We start from the raw sequence: 19,381 nt of genomic DNA on the forward strand, positions 1-19,381 counted from the left end.
AACGCATAAGGTATTCATGAGCATTGCTCATATAGGCGTTATATCATTTAAGGATATTATGGTTCAGTGGGAGTTTGTACGTGTGTGTATATATAAACACATTTTGGTAGCTCTATGATATGTTTGGACACAAAGTTGTGTATTAAGTTTTCTGCTGAAATAAAGTATTTGGTTGCGCTTTGTACAATTATGTTAAGGTTTGGTCTCAATAAAGTTTAAAATAGGACCAGTTGGAAATAGGCATGTTAAGATCACATTACATGTAATTTCCATGCTACACACCATAATTTGATCTATGTCGTTTGGCTATATTGGTATACGTGATTACTGTTGGGTTTAGACACGATCAATGTGACGAAAGCCTCTTTAGTCCTATATTAGTATGGTCAATGGACGAGATTGTAAGGAATACCTTTTATATGATAGCAATTTTGAGCTCATAAGGTGTACACATTTATAAGGTATATAGCATATGTGGCCCAAGTGGGAGATTGTTGGAATTATTTCAATAATTATGTGGGCTCACATATGTAACGTAAATGTGTATGGCTATCTAAAAGAAAGTCCAAATTAATTGTGATCTAATAAAGATTAATGGGTTGGACTTATGGGTATTATACTATGATTATGGGCCTAATGTGTAGAGACAATTAGGGCTTAATTGTGATTTATTGATGGGGCTGAATCACAATTATAATATAACTGGACTCTACAGTTATATATAGGGTCGTGGTCCCCAAAGAAACGCAACCATTCCGTCTCTTCTAAAATCCATCGTTAGAGAGATAATTAAGGAACTGCGGATTCTTTGGAAGACCTGTCCCAAATCCAGTGGAGATTCGAAGATTCGATTCCGTTATGTAAGGTACGCTTCCGTGTTTATGTTTCTGTATAATTGTCGTTGATTCAAACATGTTGGTTCTTGGGAATTCGTATGTATGTACGATAAAATTTTCTAACACAACATACCATCGTAAAAGGCCATCTATACATCTTGCATCGGAACTAAACCCTTCTCCACTGCCTCATTTTAAGGTTGTTTTGCCACTGGAATTAACAATTGGAAAATTAAGAAACAAAAATAAATATAAACAATAAATTAAATATCGCATACAAACAATAAGTCTTGAAGGTCGACTTCCAATAGCTTGTGGCTCCGCCCATTTTTGGTTAATTTTCTCAAATCATCCCTTTCAATAACATGTCCAATAAAATATAAAATGAAATAATTGTTATACATAAAATTTGAAAACTTTGGTATAAATTAATGAAACACATAATTTAACAAAATGAAATTACCTATAAGCCATGATGGAAAAAGATGTAAACTAATTGCCACACATGCAATAGGATGAAGAAGATAAAAAATTGATAAAAATAAAAAAATAATATTTAGGAGACAAAAATCTGATAAAAATAAAAAATAATATTTAAAATAATATTTAGGGGATACAAATATGATAAAATTCAAAAATAATATTTAAAATAATATTAAGGAGATAAAAATTTGATAAAAATTGAAAAAAAATTACAAATATGACATTAGGGTTTCTTAGGGTTGCCCTATCGTTTCTTTCTTTTATATATAAGATATCTAGGAGAATTTGATGAAAATCGATAATAATATATAAAATAATATTTAGGAGGAAAAAATTTGATAAAAAAATCCAAAAATAATATTTAGGAGATAAAAATCGAAAATAAAATTTAAAATAATAGTTAGGAGATAAAAATTTGATAAAAAATCAAAAATAATATTTCAAATAATGTTAATGAGATAAAAGTTGATAAAATATGAAAATAATAATTAGAATAATATTTAGGAGATAAAATATGATTAAAATCAAAATTATTATTTAAAATAATATTTAGGAGATAAAAATTTGATAAAAATCGAAAATAATATTTAGGAGACAATAATCTGATAAAAAACGAAAATAATATTTAGGAGATAAAAAACTAATAAAAACATGATAAAACTCGAAAAAAATATTTAAAATATTATTTAGGAGATATAAATTTGATAAAATTCGAAAATAATATTTAGGAGATAAAAATCTGCTAAAAGTTGAAAATTATATTTAAAATTATAGTTAGGACTTAGGAGATATAAATTTGATAAAATTAAAAAAATATTATTTATAATAATATTTAGGAGATAAAAATTTGATAAAAATAAAAAATAATATTTAGGAGACAAAAATCTGATAAAAATAAAAAATAATATTTAAAATAATATTTAGGGGATACAAATATGATAAAATTCAAAAATAATATTTAAAATAATATTAAGGAGATAAAAATTTGATAAAAATTGAAAAAAAATTACAAATATGACATTAGGGTTTCTTAGGGTTGCCCTAGCGTTTCTTTCTTTTATATATAGGATATTAAAAATGTAATTTCTTGAATTCTGTTTTTCCTCTTAAAATAAGTTAGTTTTTAAGTTACTTAAATTCAATTGACTAAATAGTACTCCGTCCCTCTACCTTTGTTCCAAATTAACTGTCGCTTTGGGCGAATTTTCTTGTTTCAAATTATCTATCACTTTAGAATTTCAATGATGCATTAATTACTATTTTTTCAATTTACCCTTATTACTATTCATTAATTAAACGAGAATTAATGGAAACAACATTAATAACATGAATATTTTAGTCATTCTATATATTTTTCTCTAAAATCGATACACATTTATTAGTTTTCTTAATATGCGCATCAACCCAAAGCGACATATATTTTGGCATGGAGGGAGTAGCTATTAGTAATAAATTTTTGTTTCTTTCAAAGGTCGGGTAAGGCCCGGCCCGAGCCCGTGGCGCGGTAAAGTCGCGGTAATTCAATTCTAGTTTTTGTTGTCTTATGAGTATTGTTATTTCTTTTTTACTTTGTAAATACTACCTACTATCTTAGCAGTCGGGTACTACTAATTTTATTAAAAACCGAACATCTTATTAAGCAAATAATAAAATCCAATCGATTTCAAATTATTTCAACTTGTACAACTGCACAAGGTTTTGGTTGCGGTAACGTAAATTTTGATGGGAAGAAAAAGAAAACGATCACACAATATATTACATCTGGTATAACATCTACAAAACCGCTTAGATACGACCTTGTGTACGTGAATGCTATTTTAGAATTTAGTTAAGAGGGAAATTTGGAATTTTCAATTTTATTTTCTATTTTCTCATTTACCTTTTTTTGGTTTTCCTTTTTGTTAAGTAGTATATTTGCAATTGAGTTCCTCCTCCACTCTATTCTTTACTAATTATCAATTGTTTGTTTCTGCTACGTGTTATCTCCGCGTTTAAATAAAGGGCCCTCGATTTCTCTTTTCCCTTAAAAGGGAAATTTCTCGGAAATCAAGCTAAATCATTCAATTTTTTATTTATTTATTATTATTATTAATATTTTTTTTATTACAGAAATAAATGATTGGATTTGAGTAAGCAAAAGACACCGATTGATAATGTTACAAAAGTCATACATAAATAACATAAAGAACACTTGGTAAGTAAATGATGACAATAGATAATCATATATTAAACTTACGCCTAAGCACGCTCAACGTAATTATTGGTGGAGAAATAAAACATGACATTTTTCCTATTTTTTTAACTGTTGAAAATGAAATACTTGGTAAGCAAAATTATTTGTCCTGTAAAAAATGACTTAGCAATTGAAATAAATTAGCTTGTGTTAATTAATCAATGTTTGAATCCCTGGTCGTATAGTTTTCAAGCTATTATATAAGATTATATGTATATCCAGTGCATCAATACGTTGGCTGTAGATTTCTTGTTACGAATTCTTTTTTGTTGAAAATGAAATACTTGGTAAGCAAATTGTTACGATTTACAAATTCTAACGGATTATGATTTGTTTTTTTCATTTTTATTTATTTATAAATTTATATAATTATTTGCTAAAATTTCCATTATCTTATTAGGGCATCTCCAATCATGTGAGGTAAAAATTGGCATGCTATACTTATTTTAGCATTTAAATAGTGTTTTAACAAGTTAATTGTTTGTGCATTCTCCAACCATACCATCTATAATTTAACATTTTATAATATTTTATTATATTTGCTATTTGAAAGAGTGATGTAGTGGGTAATCAATTTTAATTTTATCATTTTTGGGAGATGGGATGTGGGGTTGAGTATATTATTTTAATATATTTTTATATAGCTCTTGTGAATAGTAAGTGGTATATATAGCATTTGAGATTTTGATTTTAGCTAATGAGGTAAATTATACCTCTTCCTTTGGAGCATGATTTTTTGATTGAAAATGCTAAAACTGGTAAAATTTAGCTTTTACCACTCCAAAATGAACAAGGTTGGAGATGCTCTTAGAGAAATATTGGGCTGAATTTGGTCGGTAATAAATGTGAATACAGTTGGGTTGAAATTAGGTTCGTCTAATCTCAAGTACAATTATGAGAAGTTTCGTGCTTGTTTCCTTTTTTGTTCGTTTCAGGTAAATTTCAACTCCTCACGTTTTATTGATAAGAGATACTAACCAAAACTAATTATATCGGTGCCGTGCTATATTTATATCTATATATATATATATATGTACAAGGTTGTAAAAAGCGGTAATTTGGTCCGAGTGAGTCAGGCACCGACTCACGATTAATCGGTGCGGCGGTGATTAATCGGCGATAAATCAGAAATAAATCGATTTTTAAAATTTAATATAATATATTTATAGATATTATTTATAAATACTCAAAACATAGATAAAAAATATTTAAATATAGTTATATCTCTATCGTGTATATATTCTAATAACATAATAAAAGCTTAATAATAATAAGATCATAATACATAAATATCCTTATAAAATATAAATAGAAAGGCAATTTTTTTTGAATTTACATACATTTTTGGCATACATAATTAGTTCTTTAACAATAATAATTTACACAAATAAAATAAAGCATAAATTCCTTTTTTTTTTTATTAAAATCCCAACTTTTATTTTGATTTAAAAAAAAAATCAATATTTGCCCGATCTTTTGCCGATTTTTGCCAACGAAGTTTGACCCGCCTTAAAGGTTTGACCGCCTCGGACCGCCTCAAACCGCCTCACAGGCAAAAAATTGATTTTTCAAACCTTTAAACTAAAATTGTAAAAGTTTTGGACCGCCTCCGCCTCGGCGACCGATTAATCGGCCGCCTTGGCTGATTTTTAGAACACTATATATATATATATATATATACACATATGAGAAAGAGTTTGTAAATGCAGCTTTCGTATTTTTTTCTCTAATTAGCAAAACATATTTGCAACATTTATAATGCTTTTGTTATGTTTTCTTTAAATACCCGTTACAAAATTATTTTTTATATTTTTTGCAGAAATATGCTATAATACAAAATTCATTTTGCAAATACATTAACTTATAAATAAAGGTTACAGCCAATTTTTCAAAAAAAACTGCAAACACCTCAACTTTTACTCGTATAATAATATAATATTTTAATATCTACCTCAATTCGTAAAATCACATTTACGATGAGTAGAAAGAGTTTCTAAAAATATTTAATAATTAAAATGAATATTAATTTTTACCTGAAACAAAATTGCGTTGAAACGTAAATATCGCGATATTATTACAGACCCCCGTCATATTAATTTACAAGGCGTTTCAAAGGGTATGAGCTGGAAAGAAGGAAGTCTCGCGAGAAAAAGTTACAACAGAAATATGTAAGGTCCCCTTATTTATCGCCACGCGGCAAATCGAAGCTGATTTCTTTTAATCCCATCAAAGAATCTCACACCCACCATATATAAATAAATAAATATAAATGAAACAAATATTCAATTCATTTTGTTGGGTCAAGTAACAATCCCAAATAATATTTATCTGTATTTCCTAAAATTAATAAAGGGAAACAATGACTAAATTAAAAATTAATCCAATGAAATTTATAATTATTAGATTTATGTGACATAATATGAAATTTAATTTTGAGAATTCAAAATACGTATACATAATCCCAATTTAAAATATAAATCTTTTTAATTAGGTCGAAAAAGTGGGGCCCACAATCCAGCCTATAAAACTGCGCTTCACCGCTCATGCAATTTACTCGCTCAAATAGCAATCCTCTTCGTCTTCACGTTCTCTCTTCTCTTCACATTTAGCCCTCCGTTTTCTGCCACCAGTTACCGTTAGGTTTCCGTCCGCCCCCCTTTCCTTCCTTCATTCATCTCCGTCAATCGGCCAATTTCTCAAATCCTTCAAAAAAATTCTGCATGGTGGGATTCGTTTCCAGGTTATAGAATTGTTGCCTGATTCAATTTCGGTGAATTTGATTTTTTATTTTCATTTTATTCGAATATTCTTCTGAGGGGTAGGTGTGGGGATATCGGGATCTTGTAACGGTGGTGGCTATCGTTCTCTTGTGACCGGATCCATTTTTGCTTCTTTTGAGGGGGTAGCCGGGGCTCCGGCCTCGGCGGGTGGTAAAGCCCCCATCTGATACAACATCATTCAATTTTCCGATTTTTGTTATACCTAATACTTTTTAGAGATTTCAATTCTTTGATTCTTTTGTTTCTCCCCCAACCCATCAAAAAGCATAATCAGATCCTAGATCCGGAGCGAAGATGCCTGCCCTATCTTGCTGCGTTGACGCCGCCGTTCCGCCGCCTAGCCCCTACGCCTTCGCCGGCTGGGATACCACCCTCCCCGCTCCTCTATCGCCAACAACCGCCGTTAACGGCGCCGCCTGGTCACCCGACCACTCGGCGTTGCTGTACCGCGTGGACGGTTGGGGCGCTCCTTACTTCACCGTTAACTCTAACGGCAACGTTGCCGTCCGTCCCTACGGCGCCGATACCCTGGCGCACGAGGAAATCGATCTGCTCAAGGTCGTGAAAAAGGCGTCCGATCCGAAAACTTCCGGCGGGCTCGGGCTTCAGCTCCCCCTCGTTGTCCGGTTCCCCGACGTCCTAAAAAACCGGCTCGAGTCGCTCCAATCCTCCTTCGAATTCGCTGTTCAAAGCCAAGGGTACCAGTCTCATTACCAAGGCGTCTACCCAGTGAAGTGCAACCAGGACAAATTCGTGGTGGAGGACATCGTGAAATTCGGGTCGGGCTTCCGGTTCGGGCTGGAAGCCGGATCCAAACCCGAGCTCCTCCTAGCCATGAGCTGCCTCTGCAACGGCAGCCCCGACGCCCTTCTGATATGCAACGGATTCAAAGATGTGGAATACATATCCCTCGCTTTAGTTGCGAGAAAGCTACAGCTGAACACCGTCATTGTTCTCGAGCAAGAGGAGGAGCTCGACATCGTCATCAATGTCAGCGAGAAGCTCGGTATCCGGCCGGTTATCGGCCTCCGTGCAAAGCTGAGGACCAAGCACTCCGGCCACTTTGGTTCGACTTCCGGCGAAAAGGGCAAATTCGGCCTCACAACAATGCAGATCCTCCGCGTTGTCAAGAAACTACAGCAATACGAAATGCTCGATTGCCTCCAGCTCCTCCATTTCCACATCGGATCTCAAATCCCGTCGACTTCTCTGTTAGCCGACGGTGTGTCTGAAGCAGCCCAGATCTATTCTGAACTAGTCCGCCTTGGTGCTGGTATGAGAGTCATCGACATTGGCGGTGGACTTGGAATCGATTACGATGGATCAAAATCTCAAGATTCCGATGTGTCCGTTGCATATACTCTTCAAGAGTACGCTTCTGCTGTTGTTGAATCAGTTCGATTGGTCTGCGATCGTAAAGGAGTGAACCATCCTATAATCTGCAGTGAAAGCGGCCGCGCGATTGTTTCGCACCACTCCATTTTAGTGTTTCAAGCTGTTTCTGCAAGCTCCCATGATTCTTCTCCACCTGCTCTATCCGTTGGCCTCCAGTATTTCGTCGAACAATTGGCGGACGAAGCGTTAATCGATTACCAGAATTTGTCCGCAGCTGCTATTCGTGGCGAACGCGAAACGTGTTTGCTGTACGCAGATAAGCTGAAGCAGCGGTGCGTTGAACAGTTCAAAGAAGGGTCTATAGGAATCGAACAGCTTGCCGCAGTTGATGACCTTTGTGAGGTGGTGTCGAAAGCAGTCGGTGTACCCGATCCAATTCACACTTATCATGTGAATGTATCCGTTTTCACTTCGATCCCCGATTTTTGGGGTATTCAGCAGCTTTTTCCAATTCTACCCATCCACAGGCTCGACGAAACCCCTTCCGTTAGGGGTATCTTGTCCGACTTGACTTGCGACAGTGATGGGAAAATCGATAAGTTCATCGGTGGAGAATCGAGCTTGCCTCTGCATAAATTGGAAGGCAACGGTGGCGGTGAGTGTGCGCCGTATTATCTGGGGATGTTTTTGGGAGGTGCGTATGAGGAGGCGTTGGGTGGGGTCCACAATTTGTTCGGTGGGCCGAGTGTTGTTAGGGTTTCACAGAGCGACGGGCCCCACAGCTTTGCGGTGACTCGGGCTATGCCCGGCCCGTCTTGTGGGGATGTGCTGAGGGTGATGCACCACGAGCCGGAGATCATGTTTCAGACGCTCAAGCATCGGGTGGAGGAATATGCTGATGATGGTGATGTGAAGAGCAATGTGTCGATTATTAATGGCCTTGCTTCTTGTTTTAATAATATGCCTTACTTGGCGGCGGCGGAAACTTGCCGCCTGACTACTGCTGGCAGCGGCGGCGGCGGCAACTATTGCGATGATGACAGCATTGCGTCTGATGGTGCTGAGGATGAGCAGTGGTCGTATCTGCAGTGGATCTAAGTTCGTGGATCGTTGATGAGGTGTCTTTTATTATTATTATAATAATTAATATGTTGTTTTATTTTCGACTATGTTGTTTAATTTTCGTATTATTATTATTAATGATGAACAAAAAAATTGTAGGAAGCAAGTAGTTTTGAGTGGTGTCTTTCCTTTTAGTACTGTGTGGAGAAAGTAGGGCTGCTTGCTTAATCAGTCAAGTTGTTGCTCGAAATTCCTGCTTTGCTTTGTGTAATTGTATTTTTCAATGCCCATCTTATTTGACTTATTTAAACTTTTTGTTTTATAATCGAGTTCTCTATTAGAGCATCTTTTGGTTTATGCTATGTTACACCCGATGAAATATACTGTGTGGATCTTTTATCGTTCGTTTACACGCAAACACACACATATCCACATTGGTGTGTAGATCAATGATAAAAATAAATACTGGATAGGTAAAGTTGCTGGAGACGCTCTTATGTTTCATGTGATGATAAAGTTGGTGTGTGACCTATAAATAATTAATTGTTTTTTGAAGGTTTCAACTTAGGCAGGTATTTAAATGACAGAGATGAATTGCTGCCTGATTGGTGGCCCCTTTTGGCGCCAAAAGTTATATCTATGGTGGGGTGGTCCTTGTAATTTTTTTGATTTCTTTTTCTTTGCCCTTTATTCACTTGGGGATCTTATGTGGGGTCTCCTAAATAAATGAACCTTGATTCTAGGGTTGTTTATATATATATATATATATATATATATATATATATATATATATTTGTTTCTATTGTCTTGAATTTGTGCATTGTTAGCCAGTAAGTATTTTGTCACGAACTGCAACTGTGAGGATTGGTGGTATATATGTATATGCATGTTGGTGGTGTGGGGGACTCGATCTCGATTTTGTTTTTGTGAGCAACTTCTTTAGGCGTATTGAACAACCGTATGGTTCTTTTCGAACCTCAGATTGTATGTGGCTGAAAATCGACACTGGTTTGATTTTTCTACATAATTCTGTTACATGTAGCGGTCGTTGTAATAGCTTGTTCGAGTGCTACGATTTGGATGAAGCTTAATACGTGGGATATTGTGCATTAACAGATATATTTGGATCAAGTTAGTTGATGCCATATCTTAGCCGTACATATTATAATGTTTGACATATCGTATGGGAAGAAAATTTACTTCAAATGGTATGGGATAACTTTTATCGTTTTCATCTTTGCATCAAAATCCTCATCCCTAGGCCTCATCTTTGGCCCGATATATTTTGATGGAGGAATGTAAATCATGATAACTCAACGCTTCATTAGAATAGCGGATTTGAATATAGTGCCCATAAAAAACCATATGTAATTGGGGTATATATACTCGAGTGTAGAACATTGCAACTAATAAATTTTATTATTAAATAAATTAGAGAATAGGCCAACCATTTTTGAATATGTTAATGTTATAAAGCCGAAAGCACACTAATTTTTATGGGATAGTGTCCGGTCAAAGTCAAATCTGCATCACATCGAGACCAAGTCAACGACGGAAAGTAGTAAGACTTAGAAGTAGAGATTTAGACCCAAGTGTCAAAGAAATCTTGTAACTGACTATATTCATTTGTATCGTATGAGTTTTTATTCTATACTTTTGACTCTAATTTTACTATGAACATCGATCTCTTTTTGCTGTCAATTTATGTTCTCATCTATTTTATAAGTTGGATGATTTATTTATAGTTTAATAATAAAATTTAGGGTAAATTACACCCACACCCGTGAAGTATACTTAAATAATTTTAAGGTCCCTGTGGTATCGATAATTACAATCACCCCCTTGAGACGTAGTTATAAACTCCAATGGTATAATGCATTGGATGCGTTATTTCGATAGAGTTCTAACGGACTATTGTTTTCAGGAAGTGGTGAAGACAACAAAGAGTTATGCGTGATTTAAAAAATAAAAAATATTGGGGGAGCCATGTCAGCCCATAACTCCCCATAACTCTATGTTATCTCCACAACTAGCTAAAAGTAATAGTCCATTAGAACCCTATCGGAATAATGTATCCAATGCATTATCCCGTTAGAGCTTTTAACTACCTTTCAGGGGGGTGAGTGTAATTATCGATACCACAGGGACCTTACAGTTATTTAAGCATACCTCAGGGGTCTGGGTGTAATTTACCCTAAAATTTAATATGCAATGATTGTTTTGGGCTTCAAAGTATTATATGGAATGATCTTAATAATTTAATGGGCCGGGAATTTATCGGGCTGCAAATAATTTATATTGTATGGCCTGGGCTTGAGAAAAAATTGAAAATGAAAGAAACATTTAGTTATGGTGTGAGAGAATATTATTTTCACTAGTACTTCACGCATGCAATGCGCGCATATATTTATCAAGAAATCAATGAACTATGGGTTTCTTTTATAATTATGGAAATGTGCATTTAAGAAGTTACCAAATAAAATAATCAATATTATCAATTAATGATATACGATTTTGTATACGAATAATTATGGAATAAATAGTGTCACCGTATGATATGAGTAGGATGCCATGCAAATGTTCCACTTGTCTCATAGAAGTTGCGCCAAATATCGGATTTGAAAGGCATGAGATTTTCAGTAACATTAGGTATGAAAATTAGGAGATATTTTTTGAAGTGTAGCAGTCAAAACAAGCACAAATTTTAAATTAATCAAGAAAATAATTTCAAAATGTAAACAAACATTTAAAAAAAAAATAAAAAATAAAAAAATCAAATGGTGTGGGCTTCGAAGAAATAGTATTTATTTGGGCTTTGGAGAATTTAAATCAATGGACTCAAAGCCCAATTGGATATTGAGATGTACGCGTGGCAGGAATTAAATATAGCGTGCACAACAAGCAGACAGGGCCCATCCGCATCTTACCCCTTTTCCCCCATCTCCTCCGTCCATTCTCTCTCTCTCTCCGGTTCCGTTCGTTCGGTTTCTTACGTTTCCGTCCTACTTCTCAATTCTCTCACTACTCTTTGTCAACGTCGGAATCGAGGTTTTGCTTCTGCTGTTTAAAGTATTCGATTACCTCCAGTTTTACTGTGTTTGCAGATCTGAACGGGGAAAAATTGAATTGTTGATTAAGATTTTTATTTTGATTTCTGAATTAATAAATCGTTTGGTTCTGTTTGTTTATTTTGGTGTAGGAGAACTGAGGCACTCGAGCGCTTTTTGCTGTCGTCTGAATTCTAGTAAATATGGTATGTTCTGATTTTTTATTCAATTTTTTTCTTACCTGACCTGATCACTTTTTTCATGTGAATTCTGATGAAAAGTGGCAGTTGTGTTTTCTGTGAAAAATTGAGTCTTTGTTATATATGTGAGTGTTGAATTGCCTGTTCCGATATTCAGAACTGTAATAACTTTTCGGATTGTAATCAAAGTAAGACTGGGTAGCATCAATTTGAAAATAAATTGTTTATTATGAACTCTGTATTTGATGTTCTCGTAGAGGAGCTCTTCGTTTTCTTTATGCATCACTAACTAGGATTGTGTTTCAATGTATAAGTATTTGCCGGCATTTGCACTTGGAAATTCTTAAGCAACGTATTAATAAAAAGAGACGAGTATTTAATGTTGGAAACTATTAGACTATCTATTACCATGGTTTAGCAAACAGGCAGAAGAAAGAAAGACGGTCTTTTCTGCAAGTGTTGTATAGGTGGTATCTCGTCACTGGCTTTAATTAAGCTTTATTTCCCTTAATTCATCGATCTGGAGTCTCTCGTGCTCGTTATTTTTTTATGAGAAAGTCAAAGTTTATGCTTATTGTTGTATACATTTTTGCCTTGGTCGGCAAACTATGTTTATTCTGTGGGAACCAATAGAGTAGGTTGTTATGTACATGAAATCTGTCTCAGTTAAATGGAAATGTCGGCTCGAACTAAATTGTAATGCTTGGATTAGCGGGAAACGGAATTTTCTAACTATTTTTCTGCATATTTTCAAACTTTCTGTAGCATTTGGGGACATGAGAAAATATGGAGCTGTCTTCGTTTATTTTTATGGCTTTGTTTCTTCGCATTGTTACTTGTCCTCAATTGTCTTATCCTTATTATAAGTTCTGATATGATGATTTCTCTTATGTTCAGTATTTTGACGGCTATGGATACCATGGAACATCATTTGAGCAAACATATCGGTGTTACCCTGCATCTTTTATCGATAAGGTTTGATTCCTTTAGCAGATTTAATCGACCTGATTATTCTCGGTTTTCTACTGTGATAATGTCTGCAAGATGTATTTTGCAGCGTAAATTGTACCACCCGTTTTTATTGTTCTAGGAATGCGCTTTGAAGAGTTAAAGTAGTCAATTTATTTTTCTTCTTACTTCAGAAAGCCAGGAATTTTGCTCTTACTGTTTATTCTTGCAATGCTAGAAATAGGTTTCTTTCTTTAGAATTGCACATCTGATGCTTTTATTTTCGTTGTTAGTCCATATCGTACTACTCGAAGTTTTGTCCTTCTATATTGCATGGCATTATTCTAATTACTTGCTCTCTAAATTTTGCAGGCACAGATAGAAAATGGTGACAAAGGTAAGCTATATCTCTTTCTACAAATGAAAGCAGTTTATGAATGTTTTTAACTGTTCTATGATAGCTTATTACACTTTAACTCCATCTCTCTTTCATTTTATTCAGTTATCATGCCTCCTTCAGCTCTTGATCGTCTCGGTAAGTTACTCTTGCTTTGGACTATAGCTTATCCTTTCTGGTGATACTCGATTAGTCTCGACACTTAATAATCGACTTTATGCTACAGCATCACTTCACATTGACTACCCTATGTTGTTCGAGCTCCGAAATGCTGCTACTGAGCGTCTTTCCCATTGTGGGGTTCTGGAATTTATAGCTGAAGAAGGCATGATATATATGCCTTACTGGGTAGGTGGCCATCTTTTTAAAACATTCTTATCCTTTTGATTTTGACTACTGTTGACCACCGTTGAATTATTGTGTCATTCTGTAGATGATGGAGAATCTGCTGTTACAAGAAGGAGATTTCGTGCGAGTGAAAAATGTGACTATCCCAAAGGGTACATATGTTAAATTACAACCTCACACTAAGGACTTTTTGGATATCTCCAACCCAAAAGCCATGTGAGTGCATTCAAATTTGCAATTTACCACCACTTTTCTGAAATACAGAACTCCTGCCTGTAGTCCGGTTTCCGACTGAGAAATATCTTTGTGATTTACCTTATTGCAATTACGTATTAGAGGAGAATTTTCAGCGTACTATATATTAGTATATTTGCTGCTATATAATAGTCGGATTCGAATGTGATGTATACAATAGTCGTTGAATAGGAGGGTTGAGGAAAACCTGTGATTATATCAAAGGATCAGATGCTCTATTGTATGAGGGCCCAATTGTATAGGTGAACTAGGGTGTTCAATAATGAACACTCAATTCCCAAATAAAAATCAAGGGTTCACTATTTTTGAACTTTTCAGGCCAGTCCGAAAAGTGTTATTCAACTAGCCAAATATCAAATAAACCTCAATTATTCATGACTTATCTGCGCAACCGAATGAGGGTTTTTGTAGATTACAACCTGCAAGAAAGCGGGTTTGACTGATTGACTAGAAAGTAGTTGAGGTTTGTGTACGGAAATTCTAAATCTAATTGTTTTCTTAATGCAGCTTGGAGACAACGTTGAGGAACTTTTCGTGCTTGACGACAGGGGATAGTATAATGGTGGCTTATAACAACAAAAAATATTACATAGACATTGTAGAGTCGAAGCCTTCTCATGCTATAAGCATTATCGAAACTGATTGTGAAGTGGACTTTGCTCCTCCTCTTGATTACAAGGAACCAGAAAAACCCGCCCGACCAATTCCAACTGGCAAAGCACCAGCTGAAGGTGCTATATATATATATTATGCTAATTTCTTATTTATTACCCTTATCGTTATTAGCTATTGAACCTTAGCTTTGGCCTTTTTTTTTGGTACTTGAAGAACCTCCGGCCGAGCCAGAACCGAAATTCAATCCGTTTACTGGTCCTGCAAGACGGTTGGACGGTAAACCTTTGAAAATGCAGCCTCCTCAACAACCAGTGGCATCGTCTGGTGGGTCCCACGATAAAAGGAGCAATGCAGTATCTAGTGGAGCAGGAGCAGGTGCACCATCCAGTTCGAGCTCACAAAGCACTAATCGCCAGTCTCAGGGAAAGCTAGTCTTTGGTTCAAAAGAAACACCAAAGGTTTCTTTCTTCTTCTCACTCTTTTCAAATGGTATTTATCCAAGTGTTTGTTGTGTATGTACGGCAACATTTCTGAGTTTTTATTCTCTGTAACTGCAGGACACTTCGAAAGAGAAGGCTAGTAAGCCGGAGCCTCCAAAGACTGATGAGGAGCCGAAATTCCAGGCTTTCAGTGGGAAGAAGTACTCGTTAAAGGGTTGATTGTCTGTATATCTATCTATCTCTATCTATCTATTTATCTGCACATCTATAACTTATGTGTTTCTTCATTTTGTCTATTTATGGCACAAAACTCTACTGGAAACTGAATTCAACCGAGACCGTGTGTGATGGTTGAAAAAAGGATTGGAATAGTCGGTTCTCGTTCCGAATTTGAAAAACCGAAATACAACCGTTGACTCACTCTTGTATTATTATACCAGTCGAATGGTCAAAGCCTGCTCAGTGAATTTTCTCGTTAATTCTGCTTAATTGCGAAAAATAGCCGACTTTTTAATTCGTATAAACTTTTTAATCGACTTGAGTTAGATGAGTTCAATTTTTTCGAGCTCAAAGTTTTGGGGCATTTATTAACTAGAGTTTGAATTGTTTTTTAAGCTCCAAATTTATTTTAACCCTGGATGCAATTTCAATAATTTAGACTTAAATTCTTATACAAGTTTAAGAATCTAAATTTATTTTTTAAGTAGTTGGGTGAAGAGAATCACAATTGCTAACTTGATTTATGTTTTGAAAGTCATATAGCTGGATGCTCGATAAATTAATAACATTGTTTAAGTAATATTCTTTTTCGATCTCCACTCAAAGGACAAAATGCTAAAAAATATTTTCCAACTGTATTATTTTATACTTTATAGAGATTTTTTAGGTGTGTATATCTCAATTTAGAAAGGATCAAAAGGAAAACAATGAACAATTCCACGGTCCACTCTGAAATTTCTAAATTTTAAAGGGGCGAAATTATAAATTCAAAATCTTAATAAACCCCAGTTAGATAGATGCCCTTTTCCAGTGAGAATACCATTTTAATCACACGCACAAACTCCAGACCTCGGCTCCTCCTAGGGTTTAGGTTTTCAAAATTACTAAATCGATCAATCAAAAAATCATCAGCAATCGAGATGGCGATGATGATTCAGTGGTGCAACTCCGCGGCGCGAAGGATGGCGTCGACCGCCGTCGATCAGCGGATGGCATTCTCCTCTCTCGCGTCGTCGGTGGCCTCGTCGCCGCCGCCGATCCTGTGCGGGCGAGGAGATAAGAAGAGTAAGAAAGGGAAGAGATTCAAAGGATCTTTCGGAAATTCAAGGCCCAAAAGAGAGAAGCAAATCGAAAGGATTAAAGATAAGATCGAAGTCCCCAGGTCTACTCCTTGGCCACTTCCTTTCAAACTCATCTAAACTTTCATCAATTCATCAATGATTTTTGTTATTATTCGAGTTCTGAATTTTCCATGAATTTTATTTTATTTTATTTTTTTGTTTTTGCTTGAAGCTTAGTGTAGTGTTTAAATGAATTGATTGCATAAAACTGCTAATGGTTGCCGGGTTATTTTGTGGCTTGGTTTCTTAATTTGATTAAGCATATGAACCCAGTCGCCTTGCGTAGTTCGATCTTTTATTATTTTGTAGTATGTTGTGCTGAGCTCCACCTAAATTTTAAGAATTAAATAAAGTGGAGAAGTAGTTGATAGTTGATTTAGTAAGTTGACAAATGAAGCTCGAACGAGATTTGAGCAATACATCTTAAGCAAAACTTTGGAGTAGCCTTTGTTTTTTCTACGATGTCTATTCTGTTTTTCTCTCGTTTGGTGTTTGCGTGAATCATACTATTATCCTAGATCCCTGATTTTTTTTTTAAAGAATGGAAGTTGGTTCGCATGTAGTTTTGATTTGATAGATCGGAAATGGGGAATGTGTGGTGTGCTTCAGAATTCAAGTTCTGAATACTCGCAGTAAAATTTGAATTGATTCTTTATTGGTTCATCTATCAATTATAAGAGTTTGACAATAAGTGAAGTGCTACTCTATGTGGTATTGTGGGCTATGCGTTCATGAACACATGCTTGTTTAAAATTAGTTGTACATGCTCTACTTGGGTATTTTTACAGTACATAGTTACTAGTGTATTAGCTAAATAGTTCAGGTAAGGCTTCATTTTCGTAAATGTTTTTCAAAGACTACTACTTTATATGGGCTCTTGTATAGATTCTATATAGTCCTCCTTATGAACCCTACTTTAAATTGGTCAAGTGAAGGCTGCTAAATCTTAACAAATGCCTACATCCTTGTGTGTGTCTGTGTGTGTGAGATTATCTGAGATTTACCACGGTGGCAACTGTTGGGCAAGTGAGACCGGAAAGTAGACCGGAACATATCTAGTTACCATTAAGATATTTTGCAGTTGTAGATTCGATATTGTGCAAAGCCAGTTCGTTCTAGTCGTTGAACATAGATTTTAGTTATACTATCTGTTTTGCCGGAATAAATGCACTTGAGTTGAGATTTATCTTTGAGCAGAATCATTTGAGGCCATACTATAGAGTCTGCTGTTGTAGTTGAAACTCATTGGGAAACGATTCGTCACCACATTATCGTTTGGTTATTAGTTCAATCGTCAATGAAAATCACAAAAAATGTCTTCTACCCTCACTCCCTTGTGCTAAAAATCATTGAAATGCTCAAATACTTGTTTAATATTTTCTTACACACAGATACGTAGTATAGAACAGCTCATCTAGAAACTGTTTTACTATTTTTTTTTTAAATCAGAAAAAAATTGTGTACTATAGTATGCAATTTTCTGTGATTTTTGTCGAAGCTTAAAAAAATAGTGAAACAATTTATAGATGAATAATTTCTTGACTACTTGTAGATAAACATATTTTACACTGTATATTTGTTTGTGCGTGAAAAAATATTTGAATTGTTTCAACGATTTTTAGTTGTATAATATACTATTTTTTTCAATTTTTCCTGACGATTGAAAAATGAGTGAAACAGTAATATTCAATTAAGAGTAATAGTTTACAGAATATACCCAATAGCATCATGTAAGAATAGACCTGACCTATTCAGAGAATTTGTATAATTGTATTCAAACACAAAATCGCGGCTAGTTGTCAATTAATTCGCGGGTCGGTTTTTCAATTATTTGAGCCAATTTTTTCACATAACTGGGCCAGTTTTGTCAACGAAATGGGCCGATTTTTATCAATTAATTGGCGAATCAATTTTAATTTAATTGGGCCGATTTAAATTAATGGTAATTTATTTCAATTAATTGGCCCGATTGTTTTCGATTAATATTGGGTCGATTTTTAATCTAGTAATTGGGCCGGTTTGAGTTAATTGGGCCAGCTAATTGTCAACAAAATTGGCTGTTTTATCATTTAATTAGCGGGTCGTTTTTATTTGATTTAATTGGGCATATTTTTAAATTAATGGTGCTTTTTCAAATCAATTGGGTCATTTTTTTCGATTAATTGGGTCATTTTTTTTACTGGTTCCATTAATTGGGCCGGTATTTTAGTCATTGGGCCAGTTAATTTTCAACGAAATGGACTGGCTTTTATCTATTAATTGGCGGATTGATTTTTTAATTTCATTGGGCCATTTTTTTCAATTAATTGGATCAATTTTTAATCATTGAATTGGGCCGGTTTTGAATTAATTGGGCCAGTTAATTGTCAACTTAATAGGCCGATTTTATCAATTAATTAGCAGGTCGTTTTAATTCATTTCATTGGTCCGACTTTTAAATATATTGGGCCGATTTTTTTAATCAATTGGGCCAGTTTTTTCAATTGATTGGATCTATTTTTAATACATTATTGGGCCTGAATATTAGTTATTGGGCCAATTAATTGTCAATGAAATGGGCTGATTTGTTTCAATTAATTGGCGGATCGATTTGTTTAATGTAATTGGGCCGATTTTTAAACTAGTGGTGATAATTTTCAATTAATTGGGCCAGTTTTTCAAATAAAATGGCCCGTGTCTATTGATTTAATTGGGCCCGCGTTTAAATTTTCCTTTTTTAATTAATTGGGCCAGTTTTTATCAATTAATTGGCAGGTTGGATTTTTTAATGAATTGGGCCGGTTGTTCGACAATTTATTGACTACGTTTGGATAAACATCATCTACACATTACATTTAAGTGTTAAAAAATATAGAAAAGAACATTTAAAAATTTCATCAATTCAGCAAAAATCATGTGCTATAGTATATGATTTTTTCTTGTGAATCAAAATATTAGTGAAAGTTTTTAGATGAAAACTTTAGTAGATTATTATGGATAAACATCTTCTATACTCAAAGATCTAAAGATGTTATCCAATGGGAAAAGCCACAAAATCACTAAATACCAAGGAGGCAGATGAT

The 19,381-nt window shown here is 34.6% G+C and overlaps 3 protein-coding genes across 3 annotated transcripts; all 3 read left to right on the forward strand.

Annotated features, from left to right (window-relative positions):
• The first annotated feature begins 6,032 nt into the window (after positions 1-6,032).
• Positions 6,033-9,054, forward strand: LOC105957707 (arginine decarboxylase). The gene has a single exon (XM_012981667.2). The coding sequence runs from the start codon at positions 6,627-6,629 to the stop codon at positions 8,763-8,765; it is 2,139 nt and encodes a 712-aa protein (XP_012837121.2). The 5' UTR covers positions 6,033-6,626; the 3' UTR covers positions 8,766-9,054.
• A 2,483-nt stretch (positions 9,055-11,537) lies between these two features.
• LOC105957700 (ubiquitin fusion degradation protein 1 B) lies at positions 11,538-15,458 on the forward strand. Its single transcript, XM_012981661.2, has 10 exons — positions 11,538-11,777; positions 11,929-11,982; positions 12,874-12,951; positions 13,297-13,321; positions 13,427-13,459; positions 13,548-13,669; positions 13,755-13,885; positions 14,432-14,655; positions 14,753-14,997; positions 15,097-15,458. The coding sequence occupies exons 2-10, from the start codon at positions 11,980-11,982 to the stop codon at positions 15,196-15,198; spliced, it is 963 nt and encodes a 320-aa protein (XP_012837115.2). The 5' UTR covers positions 11,538-11,777; positions 11,929-11,979; the 3' UTR covers positions 15,199-15,458.
• Positions 15,459-15,998: 540 nt separating this feature from the next.
• Positions 15,999-16,694, forward strand: LOC105957705 (30S ribosomal protein S31). The gene has a single exon (XM_012981665.2). It carries the CDS (start codon positions 16,119-16,121, stop codon positions 16,395-16,397), a length of 279 nt encoding a protein of 92 aa, XP_012837119.2. The 5' UTR covers positions 15,999-16,118; the 3' UTR covers positions 16,398-16,694.
• The last annotated feature ends 2,687 nt before the right edge of the window (positions 16,695-19,381 follow it).

Source organism: Erythranthe guttata, chromosome 2, assembly GCF_056151865.1.
Source record: "Erythranthe guttata isolate IM_541 chromosome 2, IM_541, whole genome shotgun sequence".
Lineage (NCBI taxonomy): Eukaryota > Viridiplantae > Streptophyta > Magnoliopsida > Lamiales > Phrymaceae > Erythranthe > Erythranthe guttata.

Excerpts from the sequence above, each read along its gene's own strand:
- LOC105957700 (XM_012981661.2), top strand. Across the intron at positions 13,670-13,754 it reads TGATATATATGCCTTACTGG|ATGATGGAGAATCTGCTGTT; the intron begins GTAGGTGGCCAT and ends GTCATTCTGTAG. Across the intron at positions 14,656-14,752 it reads TGGCAAAGCACCAGCTGAAG|AACCTCCGGCCGAGCCAGAA; the intron begins GTGCTATATATA and ends TGGTACTTGAAG.
- LOC105957707 (XM_012981667.2), top strand. The coding sequence starts at position 6,627 with ATGCCTGCCCTATCTTGCTGCGTTGACGCCGCCGTTCCGCCGCCTAGC.
- LOC105957705 (XM_012981665.2), top strand. The coding sequence starts at position 16,119 with ATGGCGATGATGATTCAGTGGTGCAACTCCGCGGCGCGAAGGATGGCG.